At 34.7% G+C, this 27206-nt stretch overlaps 2 protein-coding genes across 5 annotated transcripts in view; one reads left to right on the forward strand and one right to left on the reverse strand.

The window, feature by feature from the left end:
* Positions 1 to 27083, forward strand: part of SAV1 (salvador family WW domain containing protein 1) — a 38004-nt gene extending 10921 nt beyond the window's left edge. Inside the window, exons 3-5 of one of the 2 annotated variants that reach the window (XM_055304331.1) lie at positions 5048 to 5318; positions 8546 to 8689; positions 26526 to 27083. In XM_055304331.1, the coding sequence (XP_055160306.1) occupies positions 5048 to 5318; positions 8546 to 8689; positions 26526 to 26595 (485 nt within the window). In that variant the 3' untranslated portion in view covers positions 26596 to 27083. Of the gene's footprint in view, positions 1 to 5047; positions 5319 to 8545; positions 8690 to 13263; positions 14639 to 26525 lie in introns of those variants that run through there. The other variant, XM_055304330.1, reaches the window with a different exon arrangement.
* Positions 14723 to 27206, reverse strand: part of ATL1 (atlastin GTPase 1) — an 81018-nt gene continuing 68534 nt past the window's right edge. For 2 of the 3 annotated variants that reach the window (XM_055304327.1, XM_055304328.1), the window contains exons 10-15: positions 23302 to 23429; positions 22159 to 22215; positions 21219 to 21290; positions 19149 to 19580; positions 17944 to 17958; positions 14723 to 15978 (exon numbers count right to left, since the gene is read on the reverse strand). In XM_055304327.1, coding sequence (XP_055160302.1) covers positions 15868 to 15978; positions 17944 to 17958; positions 19149 to 19580; positions 21219 to 21290; positions 22159 to 22215; positions 23302 to 23429 — 815 coding nt within the window. In that variant the 3' untranslated portion in view covers positions 14723 to 15867. The remainder of the gene's footprint in view (positions 15979 to 17943; positions 17959 to 19148; positions 19581 to 21218; positions 21291 to 22158; positions 22216 to 23301; positions 23430 to 27206) is intronic. The other variant, XM_055304329.1, reaches the window with a different exon arrangement.

Below are 27206 nucleotides of genomic sequence, written 5' to 3' on the forward strand. Positions count from 1 at the left end.
CATGATACCAGAATCCAGGGATCAAGTTCCACACTGGGCACCCTGCACGGAGCCTGCTTCTCCCTCAGCCTGTGTCTCTACTTCTCTCTCCGTGTCTCTCATGAATAAATAAATAAAATCTTTAAAAATAAATAAATAAAATGTAATTTTGAAGTTATTTGCTATGTGCAATGTGTCTTTGGTACTTTGGCTTATTTCTTTTTTGCTTAAACATTTTTTAAGTACAGAAATTGCTTCAGCTACACTTATTAAATAACACTTCAGTTGCTGTTTGACAGGAGCCAAGATCAGTTTCACCAAAAGGCTTGTTAGCTTTGTTTTGTTCTATATTTCCCATATGTTTTAGAAATACATATTTTTCCTCTCAAAGGATACTATGGCTGTGTTTATTTTCTTTCTTGCATTTTTCTTTTTGTCAGAATAGTTCATAGATGATGTATACATTCTACTGTATCACTTCCAGAGACACATTCTATTACATCAGTTCCAAAGGCATATAACCACAAATTTCTTTTGGATACTACAGTTCATTCATGATGGGATCAGATGTCAGCACAGTTCATTCATCAAGAAGTTCTCCATCAGTCTTTTACCTGTTGATATGGCAGCCATGAATGATAATTGACTAGATCTAGTATTTCATTAGTGCTGCAAATGGTGATATTCTAATTCTGTCATTTCTTCTCTATTAGTTGGAATTCTATAATGAATTAGCTCTTACCAGTTATTTGGTTGCTATTCATATAAGAAAGGATAAATACTAAATCTTTCCCTTCATTTATTATTTTTTAGAATAATGAATTGGCACCCTATCTCCAAAGGTAAACAGTGAATTTTCATGCTTAGTATCTACGAACTCAAGAATTTTTTTTTTTTTTAAATTTAACTACAAGCTTTATTTGGATTTCACCAGTTTTTTCATTAATGTCAGTTTTCTGTGCCAGGATCCAATCAGTACAACATTATGTTTAGTTGTGTTTCCTTAATGTTCTTTGGTCTATGACAGTTACTTCATCTTTCCTTGTTTTTCATAACCTTGGTAGTTTTTTTTTTATTATTTTTATTTAACCTTGGTAGTTTTGAGGAATACTTGTCATATTTTGTAAACTGTCCTTCATTTTAGATTTTGTCCCATGTTTTTCGTATGATTAGACTGAGTTTTTGTTTATACCACAGAGGTGAAATATTCTCATCATGTCAAATATAGGGAGATACATGATATGCATATGACGTTATTGTTGATATTAACATTCATACTTTGTTAAGATTTGCCAGATTTCTCCATCATAACAAACACTGAATGTTTGTTTTTCCAGTTTTGTCTCCATCTTTATTCCTTTCCTGAGCACAGGTTTTATCTTTGTTGCCTTACCATCTTATCTTTTGGGTTCTTGCTTTTCTTTGTGGTCTTCCTTCAAGGAGTTGATTGCTTCCTTTTTCTCTTTTAGTTAATGGGAGAATATCTAGTTGCATTTTTTCTCTGCTTTGGAACATTTTTCTGGCTGTTCTTTTAATAAATTTGTACCTTTTTACAGAACTCTTAAAATTTTCCTTATAGGTTGTTGTGCTGTTCATATTATATGTATTAAGTAAATTTAGTTTTCCTTTGCCAATTATTTGAAATCACCTCCTATGATTGCTGGAGAAGATGGAGAATTGTGGAGGGATAAGGAGAAGTTACCAGAAATTGTTTTTCACAGTGCTCTATTCTTCACTTCTTTCTTTTTTTTTTTTTTTAAAGATTTTATTTATTCATGAGAGACACAGAGAGAAAGAGAGGCAGAGACACAGGCAGAGGGAGAAGGAGGCTCCTCACGGGGAGCCCGATGCGGGACTCGATCCCAGGTCTCCAGGGTCACGCCCTGGGCTGAAGGCGGCACTAAACCGCTGAGCCACCTGGGCTGCCCTCTTCACTTCTTTCTTTTTTTTTTTTTTTTCTCTTCACTTCTTTCTTAATGTTCTTGTTCTATCTGAGATGTTTTTGGCAATTCTTACATGTATATTGAGTCTGAATGTTATACCTCTTCCTTTTTTTTAATTGAAGTTTTTATCAAGGTAATTGTACATTCATATGCAGGTATAAGAAATAATGCAGAGAGATCCCCTGTACACTTTACAACAACAAGGAAAAACTCATACTGAGCTCAGTCTGTGTCATTAACCTGTGGACACAAACTAAATAAGTCTTGGAGTCCGGAGTGATTAACTATCCACAGTTATTATATAAGAATAAAACTGTGCAGCCAAGTTATTCTTTTTTCCCCCAAATAACATACAGTAAATTTAAGTGGTTTTTTTCTTTAAGGTACAGAGTTCTATGAATTTTAGATCTATGTAGTGCCAGCACCATTAGTTTATAGAATGCTTCCATCACCCATCACTCTTAAAAATACCTCATTGCTGTCCCTTTGTAGTTAGCCCCCACCCCACTCCTAATTCCTAGCAACCACAACTTTATGTCCTAGCACTTTTGCCTTTGCAGTAATTTCATATTAATGGAATCGTACAATTTACAGCCATTTGAGTCTTTCTTTCTTTTCTTTCTCTTTCTTTTTCTTTCTTTCTTTCTTTCTTTCTTTCTTTCTTTCTTTCTTTCTTTCTTTCTTTCTTTCTTTCTCTTTCTTTCTTTCTTTCTAAGATTTTTTTTTTAAATTTATGTATTCACAAGAGACACAGAGAGAAAGAGGCAGAGACACAGGCAGAGGGAGAAGCAGGCTCCATGCAGAGTAGGCTGGCTCCTTTCACTCAGCATAATGCCTCTGAGATTTATCCATTCCATGTTGTTGCATGTATTTGTAAAGTAGTTCAAAGACTTTTTACAGTAGATTCCAGTGTATAATTGTACTAGTTTATTCTCTTGAAAGACCTGTGGGTTATTTCTATTTTCAACACTGTAAACATCCCAATACAGGTTTTGTGTGAAGAAGCATTTTTATTTGTCTAGGTTAAATATTTGAGAACAATTGTTACATCATGTGAAAAACATATATTTAACTTGGTGTAAGACCTTGAAGTGTTTTCCAGAGTGGCTGAAGTATTTTCTTGTATGTTTCTACCAGCAATGTATGAGAATTTCACTTGCTCCAGTCCTTATCACAACTTGTCAGATATTTTTTCTTTTTTTCTTTTTTTTTTTTTTTTATATTTTTTCTTTTTTGACCATTCTCATAGATGTATATTGTCCTCTCATTGTGGTTTTAATTTGCAGGGTTTTTTTTTTTTAGCGATTTCCCTGAGGGTTAATATGATTTGAGCATTTTTTATCTTCTCGTTTACTATCAAATATCTTCTTTGAAGTGCCTTTGAAATCTTTTGCCCATTAAAAAAACTATTTTCCTAATGTCGAGTTTTGAGAGTTCTTTATAAATTCCAGATTAAAGTCCTTTGTCTTATATGTGATTTGTAAATATTTTCTCTCAGTCTGTAGCTTCATTTTCTTTCTCTTAACAATGTCATTCATAGAGCAAACATTTTTAAATTGATGAGGTCCAGTTTACCAGTATTTTTGTTTCATGGATTATACTTTCAGCATCATGGTTAAGACCTGTCTAATGAAAGGTCATGAAAATTTATCCACCTTTTTCTTTTAAAAGGTTTATAGTTTTTATGTTTTACATTTAGATATAGGATCCATCTTAAGTTCATTTTTATAGAAAATGGAAGGTATAGTTTGTGATTAATTTTTTTGCATATGGAACATCCATATATTCCAATGGTTCCAACACCATTTGTTGAAAAAACTACATTTTTTTCTAATTACCTTTTTAAAAATTGATTATGTATATGTAGGCATATTTTAGGATTCTTTGTTCTGTTGATCTGTCTGGCCTTTTGGCCAATACCATAGTGTCTTGATTATGGAAAGTCTTAAAATCATGTAGAATGAGGGGCACCTGGCTGGCTCAGTTGGTAGAAATCATATGACTCTTGATCTTGGGGTCATGAGTTCGTACCCCACGTTGGGTATAGAGATTACTTTTTTTTTTAAAACTATTTTTTTTAATTTTTTATTTATTTATGATAGTCCCAGAGAGAGAGAGAGAGAGAGAGGCAGAGACACAGGCAGAGGGAGAAACAGGCTCCATGCACCGGGAGCCCGATGTGGGATTCGATCCCGGGTCTCCAGGATCGCGCCCTGGGCCAAAGGCAGGTGCCAAACCGCTGCGCCACCCAGGGATCCCCACTAAAAAAATCAGGTAGCATGAATCCTCCTACTTTTATTCTTAGTTTAAAAAATTTTTTTGGCTTCTCTAGTTCTTTTGACTTTCATATACATTTAAGAGCTTACCTATTTCTGTCTGTATCTCCAAAACTCCTGCTGGAATTTTGATTGGAATTATCTTAAATTTAAAGGTCATTTCAGGAAGAATTGGCATCTTAACTATGTTGAGTCTTCCAATCCATTAACATGGTAGGTTGTCTTTCAGTTCTTTCATTAGTGTTTTGTAGTTTTCAGCATACAGATTCTACACATAATTTGTTGTCTGTATTTTGTTATTTTATATGTAAGCATTTGATTTTTTTGAGCTATAATAAGTGGTATAATTTTTTTCCAGTTGTTATTAGTATATGCATATTTAATTTTTATATGTTGACCTTATATGCTGCTAATGGTTCTAGGGCACAGCTAGATTATATTTAAGAAATTATAAACCAGGCACAACTTTACAAGTTTATTTTTGCTGTTTTAGGTGAAATGTCAAATCTTAAATCTTTAATGAGGTGAAATTTTTCCTTTTTTTTCTTTAAGCAGTATACATACTTAGTAGCCTTGCTAATAGTTAAATGTTTGTATAGCCTGATGATAGAGGCATCAACCAAAACTAATTTCAAAGAGGGAGTCTAGTTCCTTCCTCTTTTTGTAATTTGTTTAAGTTTTAGTAATACTGGCTAGTTTTATGAAAATTCTTATTTATAATTACAAAATCATGAATCTTAACAGAAGAGTACAATTAGGATAATTAATTTTATAACTGTTACTTGGATGGCATATTTTTTTAGCTTTGAATTATTGTTCTATTTCTTCTTTTTCTGTTTTCCTCCTCAGGTATTGGGAGAGTTGCTGCTACATCTTTAGGAAATTTAACTAACCATGGTTCTGAAGATTTACCTCTTCCTCCCGGCTGGTCTGTGGACTGGACAATGAGAGGGAGAAAATATTTCATAGATCACAACACAAATACAACTCATTGGAGCCATCCACTTGAGCGAGAAGGACTTCCTCCAGGATGGGAGCGAGTTGAGTCATCAGAATTTGGAACCTATTATGTAGATCACACAAATAAGAAGGCTCAATATAGGCATCCCTGTGCTCCTAGGTATAGTATCACCTTTATTTTCAAATTTTTGTTTTGAGATTGTCTAATGTTAGACTTTGAACTCATATTTTCATCTAAGAGAAAGGCACCCTGAGGTTTGATATTTGAAAGCTTTATTTTTCAAAGTTTATGACATTTTTCTTTGAATTTATATTTGGTAATGATTTTAATAATTAAAAACTTATAAAACAGCCTCAAAAAACATGATGAGTACTGCTCTAATATGCCAGAATGTTTTTATTGTAGATACCCAGAAATTTAAACAATTAAAACATCTGTCTCTTTCCATTTAAATTTCTATAAATTTAGACCTCACTCCTAATGTGTCCAAATACACTTCTGAATTATAACATCTTGCTGTTTTATTCAATTTCTGACTTTTTATGTTGTTTACCTTGCCAGGCAAGAAAGTGAAAATTGGAACTGTGCAAAATATCCCAGATCTGTTTAACAAATGTAGCCAATGATCCTTTGGGCTTATCAATAGGTCTCATTTATGGCCAAACTTTTAGCCCTGTGTATATTTGTAGCCAGTTGTCATATGTAGCTATTTAGCACTTGAAAGATGATTAATCCAAATTGAGATGTGCTGTATGTAAATGTAAAATACACTCTGGAATTCAAAGTACATAAAAAGGTAGTATTAATTTAGTCATGACATTACAAATATTTCCTTTTAACTACCTCTAAGCCATAAGATTTAAAATGGATAGAATATCATCAGCATGTTGATAGATGTTCCTTAGTATTATCTAGCATAATATAGATCTTTGGTTATAGCAGACTTTTGCATTTTTTAGAACCATTAAAATTATTACAAAAATACACTGTAGGGATGCCTAGTGGCTCAGTGGTTGAGTATCTGCCTTGGCCTGAGGTCATGATCCTGGGGTCCTAGGATCCAGTCCCGCATCAGGCTCCCCACAGGCTCCCCTACTTTTCCCTCTGCTTGTGTCCCTCCTTCTATCTCTGTGTGTCTCATGAAAGAATAAATCAAATCTTTGGAAAAAAAAAAAAAAGAAAATACACTGTAATATCACCTAGAAAACTAAGCTTTATCATTATTGTGTTGTTTCAATTTTACATATTTGGGTTTATTAATTCAACTTTGAAAAGTTTTTTTTTCCCCCGTGATTCCATTTAATGATGCTCAGTGTATATTGAACAACTGAAATTGTTGTCCCTTCAAAAGAATCAAACAGCTTGGCCTGTGTTGGGCTCTAGTCCCTTTGGCTGTGCTCTAAACCATTTCAGACAAGCTGCTCTCCTCCCTGGCCTCTATTTTCAGGCTTGTGACATGGGAGTAATAGGGAAAGTCCCCCTCCTACCTGATCACAGTTCCCACCCAAGGACAGGGATGAGTTCCACTTAATCCTGCTGTGTCCCAGCATCCAACACACAGACAGGCACATAGTGGGAGTGCAGCCAGATGTTTGTGGATAAAGAATGATGGAAAATGCAAAAAGGAAAAGAAAAAAACCAAACATTACAAATTGCTGTCACCAGGTGCAGAACACTTTGTGGTCCAGACAATCAAATTGGAGAGTATATTGAGCTGACTTTTCTGTTTATCATCAGTAACCTTACATATTATGGAATTGTTAGAGTTTACAAAGCATTTTCACAATTTGCTTCTCTTAGCAGTTCTGTAGGCATTAAACAGGAGAGAATAAATACTTTTCTTAAGCTCATATAAGATAGTATTAAAATAACTTTTTGATTGTCTCTTATGCTACTCCTTATACAGAACACTTATTAGTTCATTTACTGTTGAGAATAGTCATCTTTGGTAGAATTTATTCCAGTTTTATAAATAAGTGGAGTAAACAGTTTTGCCCACATTCATATAACTTGAGGGGTTGCCAAACTGAAGTTAAAACTCTCCAGACATATCTGACCTCAAAGCTTCATTTCTTTCCCACTCCCCAATTGTGCTATCAAAGGATATTTCAGGAGTGCCTGGGTGGTTAGGCAGGGTCCTGGGATCAAGCCTGCTTCTCCCTCTCCCTGTGTCTTCACTCTATCTGTCAAATAAATAAAATCTTTTTAAAAAGGGAGGAGGGGACATTTCACTTTGTACCTACTTATGAAAGAAGAGGTAAAGATAAAATTCATTGTCATTTGGACATTGATCTTTAAATTGTTAATCACAGTCTGACACTTTCTTTAATCGTAGTTTAGTACTGCAATGACCTTTTCTGACATACACATAAATATGGATATTTGGAGCAGTCTGTTCCAGTTTTGTCTCCTATTCTGGAATAGATCATTTTGGCCTTCCAAATTTCAGTCTTTAGGCTTCAAGTGGTTCAGTGCTTTTTCCTTAGCATTTTCTCATATAACAACTCCCTCCCCACCTTGCTGTTCTTTCTGTCCCACCAGCTAGGCCATTAGAACTAATTAAAAGCATGATCTGGTTTGGTTTTTCTCTGTGATTTAAAATAGGTTCTAATCAACTCTAAATCCCATATGTTCTCATAAATTGGTAAAAGCAGAAAATAGTTGATGTGGATATCTCAAGCTTAGTTGTCACTCCTACTTGTACTACATATTCCAAAGCCTCCTTTCAGCCTAAAGGAGGAAGAAAGAATCCATTCTCATTTTGAGAGAAATTACTTATCTTTCCAGTATAAATTTATAGCTAGTTATATCTAGTTATTACTGAAAATTATTTTAGTGTTAAGCCTTGGTATAAAGGTTATAATTTAGCTCCAAATTTTTTATAGCTTCCTTTTAAGGTCCTTAAAAAGAATAAATACCAGACAAGAAATCTCTTAAGGATATGTAAGGATTTGGGGCACCTGTGTGGCTCAGTTGGTTAAGCCTCTGACTTCAGCTCAGGTCATAATCTCAGGGTCCTGGGATTAAGCCCCCATTTTGGGCTCCTGCTCAGTGGGGAGTCTGTCCCTCTCCCCCTGCCCCTCTTCCCACCTGTGCTGTCTCTCTCAAATAAACAAAATCCTTAAAAAAATTTGTAAAGATTTAGCTTAGGTTTATACCACTAATGATCTACTAGTTTCCAAGAGAAGGTGGATTTTACTTCACCTTCCGGTGTGGTAAAAAACAGAAACAAAAAAACACCAGACCTTTATGTTTTTTAGGTGGTAGAAGGAATTCAGTTTGGGCAAGAGGCATATCGAAAAACTTAAATATTAATTTGTTCTTTACAATTTCTTGTTTAGATTTAGAGTGTTTATCCTAATAAATGTCAATTCTTTTTTTCTTAGCGTACCTAGGTATGACCAACCCCCTCCTGTCACATATCAGCCACAGCAAACTGAAAGAAATCAGTCCCTTCTGGTACCGGCAAATCCATATCATACTGCAGAAATTCCTGACTGGCTTCAGGTTTATGCTCGAGCCCCTGTGAAGTAAGTGAATTTACAGTATAATTTTGTTGAGTGGTGAGTGGAGCCTGAATGGAGTCTCCGGGCTGTTTAACCCACATGGCACTGTTTTTTTCTTCTGATCATATTGGGCTTCTAAATAATATTTTACTTGAGGAAGGACTATCACATTTTATAATGTTTGAAAATCATTGACTAGGAATGTAAGTTCTGCGAACATTTATTCGTTTTCTTTGTGTGCAAACCTGTGTTATAGTAGTAGTTTACATTCTCATAGGGGAGATTAACTTCTAAATAAGTGGTTAACATACCTTGTGATAAAAGTAAGGACCCAGGGAAATCCTAGGTACAAAAATGAAACAGCAGGAGACACAGGGGTGTTGAGGAAATAATATAAGTAGTGGACGCAAGTTCTGGGATATGATGATTTGAGTTCTCAAACTGTTTTTAGCTGTTAATCCTGCACAGAATGCTTAACTTCGTTTTGTTTTCTATAAATTGGGGATAGGAATAGTGCCTACTCTTAAGGTTATTAAAAATTCAGTAAAATAGTGTATCTAAAGTGTTTTTATAACAATATCTTGTACATTAAAAGAGCTTAGTAAAGATGATGATGATGATTACTGGGAGGCAGAGGTATAGAATAATGGTCAAGATCACTCAGGAAGGAAACTGTTTCCCCACTCTTCTTTCACTATTGATACCACTTGACCTACCAGTGTAGAGCCTTTGTTCATACGCTGATTTTATGTCATATAGAATATGTCTTTATATTTTCCTTAAGTTTGGAAGAATATATGCCCAACTGTTGCATTTTTTTTTTTATTTCTGGAGGGTTGATAAGATTGAGAATTATCCTTTCTACTTTATAGTCATCATTAGGGAGAAATAATATAAACATTCATTTTGGGGGGAAAAGAGCATACTTAAATGGAGTTCCTTGCTGAGAGTCTGAGAAACAGACTCTCAAAGATTATAGCCCTTTCAGTCTGGTTCTGTGAGCTAGCTATAAAACTTGAGGAAATAACTGACTTAGTTTTTTTCCAAATAGATCAGGACTCTCTCAGAAGGCCAAACTGGAACAAGAGAGCAAGTACTTCTTTACTGCTTAAAAACTTAAAATGAGAGGTTTAGGAACCTGTTGCTTTTTAGTTGGTCCAAAATTTTTGCCTCTAAAGAAGATGGAAATGGTTGATATTGTTCTGTCAACAAAGAAAGAGCTGTTATCTATGAAGTAGATACTGAAGAATCATTTACTTAACAAAAGGAGGGGTTTTAGTAAAAAAACAAACAAACAAAAACTAGTGTTTTTTCCTTTTGTTAAACAATTGCCAATTTTCTGACTTCCTGAAATTTTAAAATTCTATATCTAGTGGTAACTTACCAAAACATTTTTTGCATGTACTTCCAGAACTTGACTTAGATTATGTTCTAAATTTTTATTTGTGAATTTAAGTTATGTTTCTGACTGCTCCCAAAAGTCTGTAATGTATCATACAACTGTAATCAAGCTGAACTACAGAGTAAATGATAAGGTTAGTATATAACAGGAAAGAGAACATCAGGATCATACTTACTTTCCGTTTATTCCTCATGGGCACACACCCCAACACCAGTCCACAATAGTACTTGTGGCATGTATTGTATATTATTCCTATGGCTTGGCAGTCCTGCAGTGTCACCATTGCCCCAGCTCTGGGTGAAGGTACAAAGGAAGAGTGGGCACACTGTTACAGAGGGAGGACAGGCACAGGGAAGGGACTTAGGCTGGCTTGTGATACCTAGAGCTTGAAATAGCAGCACTTTTTTGGCTCCTTAGAGTATGAACATATTTTTTGGTAAGATTATAGCAATTGATGTTTGCATATATGGGTTATTTATAAGTAGAATACTGCCGTAGGAAAAAACAACCAAAATGATACAATAAGCATAGGCTACTGAAGTAGTTTACAGCTTATGTTCTGAATGATTTCCGTGTGTGTGTGTGTGTGTGTATGTATATTTTTTAAGATTTTATTTGAGTGTGCATGTGAGCTCATGAGTGGGGACGGGAGAGGGAGAAGTAGACGTAGACTGAGCAGGGAGCCCAACAGCGCTCAATCCCAGGACCCTGAGATGATGACTTGATCCTAAGGCAGATTCCTAACCAACTGAGCCACCCAGGCGCCCCACCTGTATTCTTTTAAAGATTATTTATTGGAGAGAGAGAGAGCAAGCACACACATGGTGGTGGGAGGAACAGAGGACAAGGGAGACAAGCAGACTCCCCATGGAGCAGAGAGCCCAACTTGGGGCTCAGTCCCAAGACCCTGAGATCAGGATCTGAGCCGAAATCAAGAGTTCAACAGTGCTTAACCAACTGAGCCACCCAAGCGCCCTACCTGTATATTTAAACCATAAGTGACTAAAATTAAACATAGGGAATTAGATGATTTGGCTAGTTAAGAAGGAAAGAATCAGAATTTTCTATTTTTCCTAAAAAACAAAAAAGCATATTGGGAAGTATTTATATGAGAAGGGAAGTAACTCCATAGAAGCAGCAGGGGGCAAGATTTTGGAATGCAAATTGGCACACTGCATACTTTTCTCATCTGTTCTTCTGGAATGCTTTTTCTTCTCAAATGATTTTCTGTAATTATTCTGATTTTGTCGCTTCTACCCTTAATCCTATTTTTGATGCTATAAATGCTGTGATTGGGAAGTCAGGAAATTGTCTGAAGCTTTTTTTCCTTTTTTTAAAACTTGAATGTTTATACAGAATGATTCTCGTATCTTAAAACAAGTATGATATTTACCAATTTATTCTTCCTTTTTTCCTTGCTAGAAAGTACACAGATGATAAGTGAGCGTTAATGTTCTTATATAAGTTCAGCTGGCATGAATTTAAGCATCTTGAATCAATAGACATCGGTAAAATTACCCTTTAGCTACGTAGCTCTGACTGTAGAGGATTAAGGTTTTCTGCTAGGAATTATGCGTTTGATTCAAACAAATAAGATCTTAAGCTGCATGAATGGCAGAGGTAACAACTGTTACTTCATAGAGGCTTAATATTTCTTATAGTACCTAATTTATGTTGGAGTTTCTCACTAAAGAGAATATAAAGCTTTCCACCAAGTATACCTATTAGTAGATTTGCAGCACTCAGGTAATTAAGTGGGTAAATTTGGGATCCAACAAGATCTGTTTACTTTGTGGTTTTGCATATTATGCTCCTGGCATTCTTGGTTACATGTACCCAAGTTGTACAGAAATTTAAGTGTGCCAAACACAGTCTGTGGTTCATACTGACCACTCATTATTTGTTTACTGTTTCCCTTTTTAAAAACCTTTTAGAGGGTACCTGGGTGCCTCAGTGTCTGCCTCGGGCTGAGGTCATGATCCCGGGGTCCTGGGATCAATTCCCACATCCGGTTCCCAACAGAAGTTGCTTCTCCCTCTACCTAGGTCTCTGCTTCTCTCTCTCTGTCTCTCATGAATGAATAAATATTAGAGGATCCTTTTAGAATAATATATTAAATGAATTACCAAAGGATCCTTAGGTGGAAATATTGTGATTATTAAAAATAAATTTACTAGAATTTACAATCAAAGCTTCCCAATTATATCTGTTCTGCAATGTGATTTGAGAAGTGTCACTTCATATGATACAGGTATATGACCTGCTGTAGTTCAAGTTCTTTATCTAATCTCAACATTTAAAACTATTACTCTGAAGTAATTTGGTCCACAACTCTGCCTTTCTCATTTCTTGGTCACTAAACAATTTTGCAAGAAATATATAGCCCCATTCGGTTTCAGTTTTTTCATTTGTAAAATGGAAAAATTGGATCTGAGTGATGTCTTTAGGTCTTTCAGTTCAATGTAGATTACTACTTTTTGTTACTTACTTCCCTCTTGGTATGGGATCTTGATATGGGATCTTGGTATGGGAAGGAGGACTAAAAGGCCTGAGGTATATGTAAATACAATCCAACAGGAGTCTTTCCCACATATTTCTATAATCCACTAACTCTCATTTTGAGAAGAACTTATTCTTCCCTTTCTGCTTGAGTTTTTCTTTTAATACTGTATACTCAACCTCAGGAAAAGAGCCCATGAATGAATGGTTGGTCTTCATTCCACTTTTAGTTCTTGTTTGCTATTGTGAACAGCATTCCTCAGGAAGCTCTATCAACGGTAATAACACAAGTGACTTTACCTGTTTTTGTGTATTATCTTCAGGCATTTGTGGTCTAAAGCATTTTTAAGTTCTGGCAAATTTTAGGTGAATTTATGAATAGCATAAAATATGTGTTCTTCTGAAATTATAGAACCACAGTGGTTTGAAATCTGTGTCCACTGTTGTCTAATGTTAACAGAAAAATTGATAAATTGGTATTTTTTAACTTAAATCGATATGAAGTAGTATCAGTTTTCTCCTCTCCCTAAAAAAATAGTATATTTAATTAAGTTAACAACTCAGTTATTTTTAATTAAAGCTTATGGTTTGTTTAGATATAATACAGTTGATCTTTATAAAAATAGACGAGTTTGTTTCTATAAATACATATTTATGTATGTGTTGTGAACATATGCATGATTATGTTTTAAAACAGATATGACCACATTCTGAAGTGGGAACTCTTCCAGCTGGCTGACCTGGATACATACCAGGGAATGCTAAAGTTGCTTTTCATGAAAGAACTGGAACAGATTGTTAAAATGTATGAAGCCTACAGACAGGCTCTTCTCACAGAGTTGGAAAACCGCAAGCAGAGACAGCAGTGGTATGCCCAGCAACATGGCAAGAATTTTTAAAAAATAAAATTTAGGTTTTTAAGGGCTTTAAAATATTTTCACAGAAAACTGCAAACAAGAACTTTGGTTAATAAAGGCAGCTTTTTGGAAATTATAAAATTCTAATTTTACATATATTTTGTTATTAAAAATATTTTATTGAGCAAAAAAAAAATGATTATCATTTTAAGAGCCAACACAGCAAACACTTCTAAATGCTAATATAGAAACTGCTTTGAATATTCTGTGGAGATAAATGCAGCAAGAAATGTCTCATTATAACCAGATATTAAATAGGAAATGGTCACTTGGTAAGCAATACCCTTTTTAAAAAAGAGAGAACCTATGCAGTATTTAAAAAAAAGATGTGTACTGCTTTAATGTGGAATATTGTCTGGAATCAGATGGTTTAAATGTTACCATTGTGTAGTTCCAAACACAAAATGGGATTTGGGACCTTAATTGTGATAAATTTATACATATAATGTATAGAGTTCCTTCCCAAAACGTAAAAACCCCTTTTAAACATGTTGAGAACATATTTTTGGGTATGAAAAGGTAAGGGGCCTGTAATCTTTCAGGAATAAATTTAGGCATAAAGCTGTAGCCTGTATGGAAAAGATGTGTACAGCACTCAAAGTTGCTATTATTTCCTAACTTTTGACTAGGGCTCTTACAGCATTTAGTAGCATGGCTCTAATGAGACAGTGGAGGGTTCCTGACAGCATATAGACACTGCCATCCCAACAGATTGGGTTGAGCTGCCAAAAATGACAATCAGGGATTCATTAAGATATCTTGGTCATTAAACTGATTTTACATATTTTTTATCTTTTAAGAATTTGTCACAATTTTAAAACCCACCATTTCCTTCCCAGTGTTTTCCTTTTAATAGTTAAGATATTGTTCATAATTAGTGCAGTACATTTGATTATAGAAAAATTTATGGCACTTTTAGCCTTTATATAAGTCTCTAGGATTCTGTGAATTTCAACATTAATTGAAGTAGCTATTCAGTTATATTTACATGTGTTGTAATTATGTAAATATATTTTTAGTTTAGGTAATCTTCCAAAATTACAAAGCACTCCCAGTAAGTCACCAGTGAGTTTGAATCGATAAAATGTTAAAAATGTTAAATGTTTGATTTTATATAACAAGCTTATTATTAAATATATTTTTGTGGAAACTAAACGTGTCATGTTTGAATCCATGTTTTTACATACTGCCAAAAATATTTGATTTTTCCATTCAGAAAGTCCAAAAGCAAAGGAAGCAGTATAATTAAAGAGATACTGAAAAAATGAAAATAACCAGTAGAATTTCATCAGTTGGAAAAGTTATTTTTCAGAGCATGTAATCAAACTTGTCTAGGATGTAAGCTTATATTTATGAACTCTCACATAGTTTCCTATCTTACTCTTTTCTGTTACTCATTATTTTATATTACTGTTTAATTTAAACATGGGTTATCTCTAAGGAAGTTAGAAATTACTATTTTAGAGCTCCCAGATTATGGAATCACTGGTTTAAAAGAACTCAGGTACCTAAAAAGGGATTAGCATACGTTTTTTAAAGTGGAAACAGATTTGTAATGGTGTTAACACTGAAGAAAATGCATTTTTAATTTTAAAAAGAGAGATAAACCTCTATGATTCTATATCAATACCTCCCAAACATTTCTAAATTCAGTAAGCATTTGTTTTTAATCTTAGGAACCAGAGTAAACTTTAATAATAGTTCACATGTTAAAAGAATAGACCTATGAAGAATACATTTCTTTGTGTACCAAATGAAAAAATATACAATGCAGTGAAACTCAAATACATATACAAAGTGATTTTTTTGTGCATTTTTGATCAAGTTTATATTCTATATTAAATCATAATATAAAAGAAGCAGTAGTTTTTGATAAAGCAACTGAAAAACTCTCCTAAATTTCTTTAAAAATAAAAGCTCATGGTATATATAGGGTGATATAGGTTGAATCAAGCCTGTTGAGTTATTATGCTATGCTTAAATGGATGACTATGTGAAATAATTTAAAAATTCTCCTGTAGAAATTAAATGAGCATATCCAAACATAGAGTAATATTACTACATGGTTTAATTATAACCCAGTAGTAGAATTTAGTAAATTCAAGCAGAACACATGTACTGTCATCATAGACACTTTAAATTATAACAGCATATTCGAAGACCAAATTAAGAAACTGTACATGTTAACAAAATGATATAACCATGCATAAATACATCTGCTTATTAAACACTGAAGTAAAAGAACTAAACCTTTTTTGAAGTTTTCAGAGGATCTTGGTATTTTACTCTGTCCTGATAGAAGCACTTTGAATGTTTGCATGGAGACATAAAACTGAATATTTAACTGACAACTGGTCATGCACCTGTACTTCTAAAAATCTGGATTAAATTTTCTTCTTTTCTGATTGTTCAGTAGATTCTGACTTTGGCGCAGGAAAAGCTTGATGATACAGATGTCTATGGGTTGCTGCTGCACTGTAAAGCTTGTATAAAGCCTAGAAATACAAGAATCAAGATGATAAACACAGCTGTAAAATTTTTCCTTTTTAGTGTAATTAGTTTATGGTACTATATAATTAGTATGCTAAATGTGGAATCTTTATATATCATCAGTCTATTTAAGATATAAATTAATAACTAATAATTTTAGAACTCAAAAGTATTTTCACTTCTCCAGTATGTGTATGTTTTTGCTTTTGCAGATTGATCTCTGTGGTAAATGGTTTCTTGCAGACTGCATTTTCTTTTACTTTGCATAGCTTTTGGAGCAGAGCTTCCTAAACACTGTGCCCCAGGGATGACTTGAGAACTCATATCGCCAATACTACCAGTTCTAGAGCAATTACAGGAGCTCATAACTTCCGACTGCCAGTAGCTACTTCATTATACATGGCTAGACCACTCGCTATCCAGGCTTCTTTAAAGGTTTTTCAGAATGGGACCATTTTTTTTTTCTCCATTATTGCCTGAGATGGTCATGCAAACAAATACATACATTGCCCCTCCCCCTTGATACACTGGGATCCTTCATTTAAACATATTCTCTTCCTTGTTTCCATTACTTGATTCATACCTTACAAAACGTTTTTCAGAAGCATTGCCTCAGAAAAGCCTTTTCTCATTAAAGCTGTCCTTTTTGTCCTTTTCCCAGTCAGTGAATGTCTAACATTCATTCCCTCTTTGGACTCTCACATACTGAACACTCCATTAAAACCAACTTTTCTGGGTGATGGGCACTAAGGGGAGAACCTGATGGGATGAGCACTAGGTGTTATATGTTGGTAAATTGAATTTGAATTTTAAAAAGAGAAAAAATAAAATCAACTTTTTTGATGTAATTCTGAGTCTGTAGAGTCTGAATATTTTTAAAAGCTTAATATCCTTTAAATAATAACCAATGCCCAGGAAATTAATTTTTATCTTTTTAAAGTCTTGATGGCTGTTTTTTTAAGTCTAAATAATACCATCATCAGTTCTATGAATACATATTGGTGTAACATGTACTGTCCTAGATCTATCATAATTCTAACATTCAATTTAATTCCTGTTTTTTTAATGGATTTGTTTTATTGAGTTTTATATAAAATACTTCTCTATTGACTTGTAAGTATTAAATGTATCATTAATATTGATTAGAGGACATACTCCAGTTATATGGAACAGCAGAAACCGAGGAAAGAATTATGTACTATCTCAGAGTTGTTCGAGATCAGTTTTGCTTCCTGAAGATAATGACCAGAATAACTCTACAGAGATCATTTTTCTTAGGTAACGAATGATTGCTTCCTGCAGGTTCAGATTCTTTCCTCAGAGTTTTGCCCATGTGTAGTAGGAGAAATGAACACTAATTACAGGTCAGTCTGAGGTATGTTAAAGTTATACTTTATCCTTGCCTGGAACCTGCTTAAAAGTGGTAAAGGTAACTCACTCAAAAGCCCAAGTTTTAAAAACATCTAAGGGTTGTAGCTCCATTTAAATACTGTCTACTAGTTGAGTTTCCTCAAGATTCATAACTGTATTTTTGTTTCACTATGCAGTAGAACAAAATACACAATGTTGGAGCTTAAGAATTTTGAAATTTCCTACATATTTAGGAAATAAAACATAAAACAGGATATTCTTGATAATCAACTCGTATGTTTCATATACAGATCAAATCACATTCAGATGTCTAGAATAAATAGAATATTTTAATCCCATGTTAAAAATTCACAGTTAAAATTGTGAAACTTTGAAGAAATGGGAGCAGCTGTCACCAAAGATTTTTTTTTAATTTAAATCCAATTAACATATAGTGTATTCTTCATTTCAGAGGTAGAGTTCAGTGATTCATCAGTTGCATGTAATACCCAGTGCTCATTATATCAAAGATTTTTTTAATCCATTAATGGCTAGTTGGCTTAAACAGTAAGAATATCATAATCTTTATATAGCTCTCAAGTTAAAAAAATTTAACTTACCTCATTTGTACTTCCCTGTGGCAAAGGCAGTTTAAAGGGGGAAAAAGGCATATATCTTGCTTCATTAATAGCATTATGATAATTCAACTTTGTTTACAGTTTTTCTGAGCATTTAACAATAAATATTACAGATATTTTTAGTTCAGATTAAGATTACATATTCTGAACCTTTTGAAGAACTCAATTCTATATTTCTCATAGGGTTCAGCATCATATTCAAGGAGAGCTTTGATATTTACCTCAAATAGCCCTCTTCAGTCTTCTAAAGTTGGGGGAGCTATTTTAGACAGTGGCTCAGAGGATCCATTCTTTACCCAGAGTGCTAAGATTAGTTTAAATTCTATTATAAAGAATATATGTAAGTATAAATGCTGGGAAAATTATAAGTATTACTTGCTACCGGCAGAATATAAATGTTCAAAAGTCTTAACACTAAAATTTTATGAAACCTCTCAATTTTAGCTTCACTAAATGCCCCTAAATTTTCATGAGGTAACTGAAGACACTTCCAGAATGAGAGAGTGAATTCATTATTGTTCTAGGTGTGTTTATAATTGTCTTCCCTATCCATAATCAATTATTTGAACAGTGGACCACAGTGACCCTGACTAGGCCATGGTTAATTGAAGCATAAAGGACAACTGACATAAGCAGCTGGTCCAGAGGTTGACCTGAACTCATGCTACAGCCTGGTACAAATGCCTACTTCGGATAGAAACAATCTGAAGTAATCAGATCTTGCTTTTAAGGAGTTTATACTAAAAGACACAGTGATAACAACAACTTATGATAGTGGTTCACATATACCTCTAGCAAAGCAAAATGCTAATCAAATGATAGGTTTAAGTATTAAGTAATCTTAGCACATAAACAAGTCACAATCAGCTCAATAAAAACTCAGCTGTGCTTTCTCACACTTTTAACAACTTTAACTTTTAGGATAAAAAAAAAAGTGAAAGACCAAACTACCTAATCCACGGATATTTGAAAATACTGAAATGTTAACTGGAAAACATTTGTGTAAGACTTAATATATTGTTTATAGTTAGTTGTTTGTATCTAGCAATCTTGACAGATTTTAAAGCTCTTGAAGTCTGGGCCCAAGTCAGGTTCACCTGTTTAGTTCCAACATCTAACATTGTGCCTGGTACACAGATGGCATTCAATTGTTGCAATTAGTTGAAGAGTATTAAAAGTATTCCTACCTGGTCCCACAAGGCTGCAGCCACCTGGTCTATTACAGCTCCCAGCTCTCGGTATTCTCCAGAGTACCGGATGTATGCCCAGGTGCAGAGGGTGATAAGAGTCAGTCCCATTATCATATTGCATAGGCTAGCTATGATGTCCAAACCAATGAATCCAGTCACACCAGCAATCACATAAGTGATAAAGATGACAACAAACAGTGTGGCTGGGGTACGAGCTGCATGGAAAATATTTTTGCTATCATTGTGCTTGATATACTGGATGTAAAGTTCATCTATTTCACTCTCCAACTGTTGCAGGTAACGACGGCTAAATTCCTCCCCACCCATTTTCTTCACCCCTCGGAATAGCTTCACAGATTCCTCCTTGAGCTCCAAATGTTTGGTCTGTAGGTCATTAGGTGCCAGAAATGGTTTGTCACCACCACAAATCTGTTATCAGATAGAGAAGTGCTGTTTATGCAATGCACAGTAAAATTAGCAACTGTATCAAAATCTTCGACTTCGCTAGTTGAATTTGTTAGAACACTATAATCAGGAGTCTACATAAATGTTTTGTCAGCCTATATCTTTACATACTCCATATAAGGCATAACTGAAAGTGGGACCAGTACTTAATAGATGACTTATATAAATACATTCTTAATTTTTATTTTCTTTTTGACCTGGAAAAGAATATCCAAGACTTAGAAATCCAAGTTCCTTAAGATGAAAAGGCATGATTCAAAGTGAACTGCAAATTGAGTTCATTCACAGAATGAACCCAAATTCAAATAAACTACTTACATTCAAGATCCTCTGGGAAATTTATTCTACCTATACTGAAGTATTTTTGGCCAGTGAGGTTCAACTTAATAGCAATGCTATAAAACTAATGTAGGGGGGATCCCTGGGTGGCTCAGTGGTTTAGCGTCTGCCTTTGGCTCAGGGTGTGATCCTGGAGTCCTGGGATCGAGTCCCACATTGGACTACCTGCATGGAGCCTGCTTCTCCCTCTGCCTGTGTGTCTGCTTCTCTCTGTGTCTGTCTTGAATAAATAAATAAAACCTTTAAAAAAAATGTAAAATGAAAAACATGTTTGTTGTCAGTTTCACTGATTTTGTTTGAATGGAGCCCTTTCCATATTTTCTTCAGGAAACTAAATGGATGTATATATTCAGTGTTCTTGGACCACATTTTCAGTTTTTTCAAAAATTACAAGGGAAATCTGTTACCCATACCTATCCCTTTGGTTGAGATTTAACTCTATTAAGCATTCTTTCATTCTAGTTACCCTTTAGTTATGTTGTGAATACCAGTCCATATACTGTATTTCCCTTGACTCCTAAGACTCCCATCAATTTTGGATGTAATTTATATAAGAAATATTTTCAGAGGGAAAACTTGTATTTATTAGTAGATATATAATTATTAGATGCATCCTAATTCAGAATGTTAAAAAGAGGAATGAAATGCAGTATGTAGAAACACTGGCTCTTAAAGTTTAATTTCTTTTTTTTCCTAATGGGTTTTGTTTATTTTTGAGAGAGAGCACGATGAGATAAAGGGCCAGAGGGAGAGGGAGAGAGAGAATCTTAAGCAGGCTCCATGTTTGGTGTGGAGCCCAATGCAGGGCTCAATCTCACAACACTAAGTTCGTGACCTGAGCCAAGATCAAGAATCAGACACTTAACCAACAGAGCCACCCAGGCACCTTAATGGGTTTTTATAGTTAAGATAGAAATACTGGGATTGTTGCATGAAGGGAGGTGTAGTGAAGAGAGGGTAGCACATGTTATTTTAATTACTAGAGCTTATAAACTGTGGGAAGATGTGGCAAAAAATAAAAGTATCTCTAATATAGAGAAAACACATTTAAAATGTGTATTAAATTGTGCATAGTGTTACTTTCCTGAAAAATATTTTAGGAATACAATAAATAGAAATGTGAGATACAGAGGCTGAGAAAGAATAAGTCAATGCCACTTTGCATACGTGTAGACAGTGTAACTTGGAAGTAAAAAGAATGAGCTCATGGAAGAAATACTGATTTTATTTAAAACATAATTTAAAATATTATTTAGTTCTTACCTCTTCCATCTTTTTGTTGTATGTATCCTTGGCAGTTGCCACGGCCGCTAAATTGTTAGCTTCTGCTGTGGCCTTTGGACAAAGTACAAAATATGATGTAAAATGGAATTCATATTTATTAAACCTTCACAGGCAATTCTTATTTCTGAATATTGTGAAAGAAACATACAAGAACACAAGGTCATGAAATAAATTGAAAGGATTAAAGTATTTCCACTGTTTTTAAAAATTTGTAAAATTAAAATTTCAAAATACATAAAACACAGTTTAACTCAGTAAGCCATAGTTATAAAAATGAATTTTCATTTGGGAGATTTTTTCCTCTTAAAAAATATCTTTAAGCCTTTCATCAAATGTAGGGGGAAAATCTACAAACCCAAACACATGGGAAATTATAGTTCATTTTGTATGAACTGACATACATAAAAACATGTCTTAGGTTTAAGGACTGATACTGATAGAACAATGGATCACTGGTAACAAAAGAACTATTAACTGAAAGTTTTTAGATAGGTAAGGAAAAAGCTAGTTTTTCCTTTCTTAAATGTTTATTTGTAGAGACCATTTGTTTTAAAGCCTGGACCTCCTTTTCTGCTTGTTAATGTGTGAACCTAAACCACGGTATGAGTCTGTTTTCTAAACCAATTTTGTACAGAGAGAATTATGAAAGCTTTGGTATACAGTGTTTGTATGTCCGCACAAGTGATGCTCCTCTATGTGTATATGAAAATGTTTAGCTTAAGACACAAACAGCAGTTAACAGAAAAATAATCTTCCAATAAATCATTCCACTATTTTTGTTTGCTAATTTCTGATGGCCAGATTGGAGCATATCTTTAGCTTATTATAAATATAAAGCTAAGGAAACCTTAGCTTTAGTGACAAGCAGGTTTTAAAATGTCATGCTTCCTGATTAATACCTGTAACATAAAAAAAATACCTGTAACATGGATTTGGGATGTGGTAATTCTTCACCTTGATAGATCTTTATATAAGCCTTAAAAAAAAAAAAGATTCATGTTCAAGAAATTCCATTTAATATTTTTGTAATTCTGTTAAATTGTATTCTAAGGTCTAAGGTCTTGACAGGCTTAGGAACTATTATCTTTCACATGTTAATTCTCCTTTTCTTAGTTCTGCTCTTTTTCCTGAAGTGCCCCTTTCATGTAACTCCACTTGCTAACCCTACCCTTTTTAAAGGCTTACTTAATAAACTCACTCTTCTAAAACTTTCTCACATCCCTCTGCTAGGAGTAACCTTTTTTTTTTTCAGTTACTCACAGGCATTTGTACCTGTTGATGTCATAAGTGTTATGGAAGAAATTTCTGGAAGGGTCCTTAATCTGCTAAATTCTAAGCTCCTCCATAGTGTTAGGCACAGTGAGAATTCAATTTTCTTTTAAGATTTCAAATTTTAATAGATAAATAACATCATTTATTGCTATGAGTGATGAAGATAAATACACAGGAGGTATGTTGACAGTATTTTAAATGACAAAAAATGTGAATTTAAAAAATTGGTATTTTAATCCTTGGAGCATCCATCCACAAATTAGATTGGTAATTGAAATTCCCCACTGTATATGTGGATTGGTTAAAAAACAAAAGTGTAGTATTCGGTGCTACTTAAGGTAAGCAATAAATGCAAATAATGGTACTTCAAATTGGCCCCTGGTGCTGAGAGACGAAATGCGTTAAGAATTTTCTCCAATAGGAAGGCAAAGATAACCCCTTTGGGAACATCTTCAGAATGAAGGTAAAATTCTGTAAGGCTAATGACTGAGGCCTACTACATGTTATGGACCTTGAGCAACACATTCTCCCCCAGCAAAAAAATAGACTTTACCAGCTCAGATATATTCATACTTCAAAATATATTGCTCTCAAGATAAAGTTAACTCTAAGAGTTTTCTTTAAAATTTTAATTTCAGAAAGCAAGCTCCTCTTGGGAGTCTCGTGATTTTTTTTTAATCTTTATAAATTCCTCATAACTTTGTCCCCATATTACAGAGTCTATAATTTGATTGTTTGTTTCAAGTAGGAACTGCATTCCAAAACAATGCTCTAGAAATGAGAGTGATACCTTGAAGTACTCCACCAGACCTCGGCAGGTGATTTTGTTCCCATTGATCTCTTTAATATCTAGGCTCTCAGGACTAAGTAGCCAAGGAATGAGTATTTTCAAGTTTTTGATGAATTCATCATCTATTTCTACAAGTAAAAGCACATCATTATTTTAAAAATCTAATCCAGTCCTCCATGCCATACAATAAAACATCCTTTGATCCTCCATTTCTTCCCCAGTGATAAAGCCATCACTTATTTTCCCATCATCTAAACAACTCCTGAAGATCACTTTTCTGGAATAAATGATCGATCCTCCTTACCTACACTACTGTTAGTCTTTATTTCAATTACATATTAACTTATCCTCCAACCATAAAATAGCTTTCTTGATGTTAAACAAATATTTTACTCCCTATTCACATAACCATTTAAGTATTCTGATGACTTAAGTTTGTTGGTGGTTTTATAAATGGGGAAAAGGCCAGATACTTACTGGCTTATAAGATGTCTTCCCTCCAGAAAATCTATGCCAAAATTGCTGTTTTTCATGTACCCACCTTATGAAAGCATTTAGAACTGGGTAAGGTGTACTAAGTAGAACTAAAGTTCAGAAGGATGGTGATGGTGATACCACCTCTGGTGGTGAAACTCACCAATACAAAATAACGTGGCAAGAGGAGGCCATGAAGACAAATCAGAGGATGTCTATCTGAGTTGTTTACCTACCATGTTTAGGACAACTGATGACATTCCTGTGTTACAGCATTAGGTTTAAGCTTAACCTTACATATTTAGTGAAGTAACACAGAAGACACATCTTCAGAGAAGTCTTTTGAACACTGATAATTTCTGAAATCATTATTTTAAAATATACAGAAAAATACACCTACATTAAAAGCTAGATATGTCCAGAAATCTAATATCTAAGTAAATGTAGTAATTGCCTATAATTTTTAAAAATCTGAATTTCAGCAGAGTCACTGAGTTTTCAAGCTTTAGGACTGATGATTTCTGAGGTCTTAAGGATAATGATTCAAATAGTGATTGTGTTCGCATTTTCCTTGCTATTACAATGCCACTATACACTGAAATGGCAATTTACATAAGAATTCATGTTTCTCTTCTCTTGCTTGCTGCTTTTATGTGATGTATGAGCATAATGTTGGAAACCCTTCAGACTTTTTTTTACTTCATGTTTTGTACACCTTTGAAATTTTAGTGACCATATTTTATGAGTACTTATATAGGAGTTTATTCAAATGTATTTCGCTGTTTGCATTGTACCAATTTTTATTGATAATTTTGTATTATATTTTGATTTATTCAGATGCATTTATTCAAATTTATTATTGTGGTTTGCTTTCTAGTTAGCAATATTCACTAATAATACTGGTGTTTGTATTATGTTACCACATTCCATGTTAATGTTTGCTGTGCATCAGTATTCACTGATACTGATGGGTTTCTTTTTTGCTATACAACTTTGTGATTTTTAGCATTTGTAAAATATTACTATATATCTAGAATGTATTAATTCTTCTTGAATTTTTGTATAAAACAAAAACCTTGTTAGAACATTACTTTAAGATCACTTCCAACACATGTATTTAAATTCCACCCCCTCATTCCCTTATAAAATGGGAGTGGAATAAGATAATATCTATCTGTGTATCTATTGCCCCAGCAAGTGTAATTATCATTAAAGTAACCAGCATAGAACCATATATTTGGGTTAAAAGTGTGTCCTGAAGATGGCATGAGCCACAATCTTTGTTCTGAGACCAATACCAGTATTCCAGTTTTGGATTCAGCAAGTACAAATAAAGATTCATTACATGCACAAGTGGTGAGCTCTTGCTAACGATATTAGTTCAACACAATAAATATGACCCAGAACATCTACGGACCAGATCAGTTTACAGTAATTACTAATTAGCTCTGGCCTACTGCAAGTATTCAAATAAATATGTGTGGGCAGATTATTATTTGGAATGATGTTCTATTTCCATCATTTCTTCAATAATTTTTGCCACAAGAGTAAAACTTTGCCAGGAATTCAGGGGCTGGGCCAGAGTGGTTATCTGTCACAATAACTGGGGATGTGATAACATACTTTTTGGCGGCAGCAGAGGTGTGGGGGGGATACTGTTGTGACTGAATGTAACCGCCCCCACCCCCACCCCTGCCGCAGCCAATGCAGGGGAGGGGGGGGTGACACTCTTCCCTGTCTCTTCCTTCCCCTTCCTCCCCCCCAGCTAAAGAGACTTTGAATTTAGGGGGCCCTTGAGCCTGAAGAGGCCTTAACCCTGTGAGGAAGTGTAGGGGGAGCCCTCTCCCACCCCCATCCCCTTCTGAGAGTGTCAATGTTTACAAGCCCCTGAGCCCCCGGGGGCCCAGGGACTCTACCCCCATTGCTGTCCTTTCCCACCCGTCTTCCTGGGCCCCAGCTGCTCTCCCACCCTTCCTGGGTTGGGGTGGGTACAGGGGCTGTTCTGTACTCCTTGTCTGCCTTGGACCCACAATCTCCCCTACTCCCACCCTATGTGACTCCCCTCTCTTCTACCTGTCCCTGTAAATATTCCCCTTCCCTCAATAAAACTTGGTGTGTGTGCTCCCCCCCCCCCCAAAAAAAAGAGCTCTGCAGGGCAGATGCACTGGTGAAGCACTGCTGTGTAAATCAACCAAGGAAGATTTTTTTTTCAGGATTACCTGACTGACAATGCATTAGAAACACCTTTTTAAAATGAATTCTCTTGCAATGGTGTTTGGCTATGCTTCCAGAAGTCTAACTGAAGCTGCTAAGGATGTATCGCCACAGTTTATGATGTGATTACCTGGTCATTCTACGTATGGTACTGTAACACAGAGCAACCTCCAAAAGAAAGATAACTCCTTGTTAATTAAAAGATTAGATTCACTAAGTTAAGAGAGGTATTCAGTGGGGACTTAGAAAGAACTGGTTGACTGTAGCACAAATGAACCTAATCCTTTTGATTTCCTATGTGGGAAGTTGTTAAATTACTAACAGTTAATTTGAATCATAGTATTGTAAGTTTCATATAACATGGGAAATGGTAAGACAATTTCAATGTGAAGGACCATGAACAAATATAGTAATTATAATAGTTATGATTGATAGTGAGCTAGAAAGTTATTTCTATACATTTGTGAAAGTGTATGTGAGAATTATGATCGAACAATTTTTGCACAATTTTTTATTCAGAGACATTTCTTTCCTAGAGGAAGAAAGTTACTAAGATGCCGACCCTCTGGAAAATGGCATAGCCAATGGACAAGACACCATGGGTAGAAACCACATCAACTTACAAGATTTAGAATGGGATGGAAAAACAATGTGGATAGCTGACTTTCAAAACTGCCTAAGGAGAAACTGAGGCTCATTAGAACATTCTGGCACACATTTGAACACAGAAATTCAGCAGAAGTCCTACAAAGCCTCATCAAAACGCAACTTAGATGGGCACCTGAAGCTGCTTTTCATTTCTTTTTCTCTCAGGCTAGCTACTTTGGTAAACTCATAATTTGGGGGTACCTGTAAAACAACTGTGTGGGTGAATATATGTTTAGACATTTGAATAAAAGTTGATGGAAAACAAATCTATTAAAAAATGGGGGTTCTAGATCTGTGTGATTTGTCTTAAACTCTCTCCTTGAGCTCTTTCATTGTAAAATATATCAGTTACTTTAAGAACTGTACCTGTATAGTACAAGAATGGAACAAGCCAGAGTACTTTTTTGTTTCAATAAAGGATTGTTGAAAGCCTACCCGCCCCCTGCCTGTTTACGACTCCCCAACTCCAGAGAAGAAAGAGGGGCCTGTGGGAGCCCTGTCTTTATGAAATTTATTCAAAACACAATGAAGGCATTAGGTAACTGCACCGTATCAAGAGGTCTGTGGGC

The sequence above is a fragment of the Nyctereutes procyonoides genome, unplaced genomic scaffold (genome assembly GCF_905146905.1).
Source record: "Nyctereutes procyonoides isolate TBG_1078 unplaced genomic scaffold, NYPRO_anot_genome, whole genome shotgun sequence".
In the NCBI taxonomy this organism is placed as follows: domain Eukaryota; kingdom Metazoa; phylum Chordata; class Mammalia; order Carnivora; family Canidae; genus Nyctereutes; species Nyctereutes procyonoides.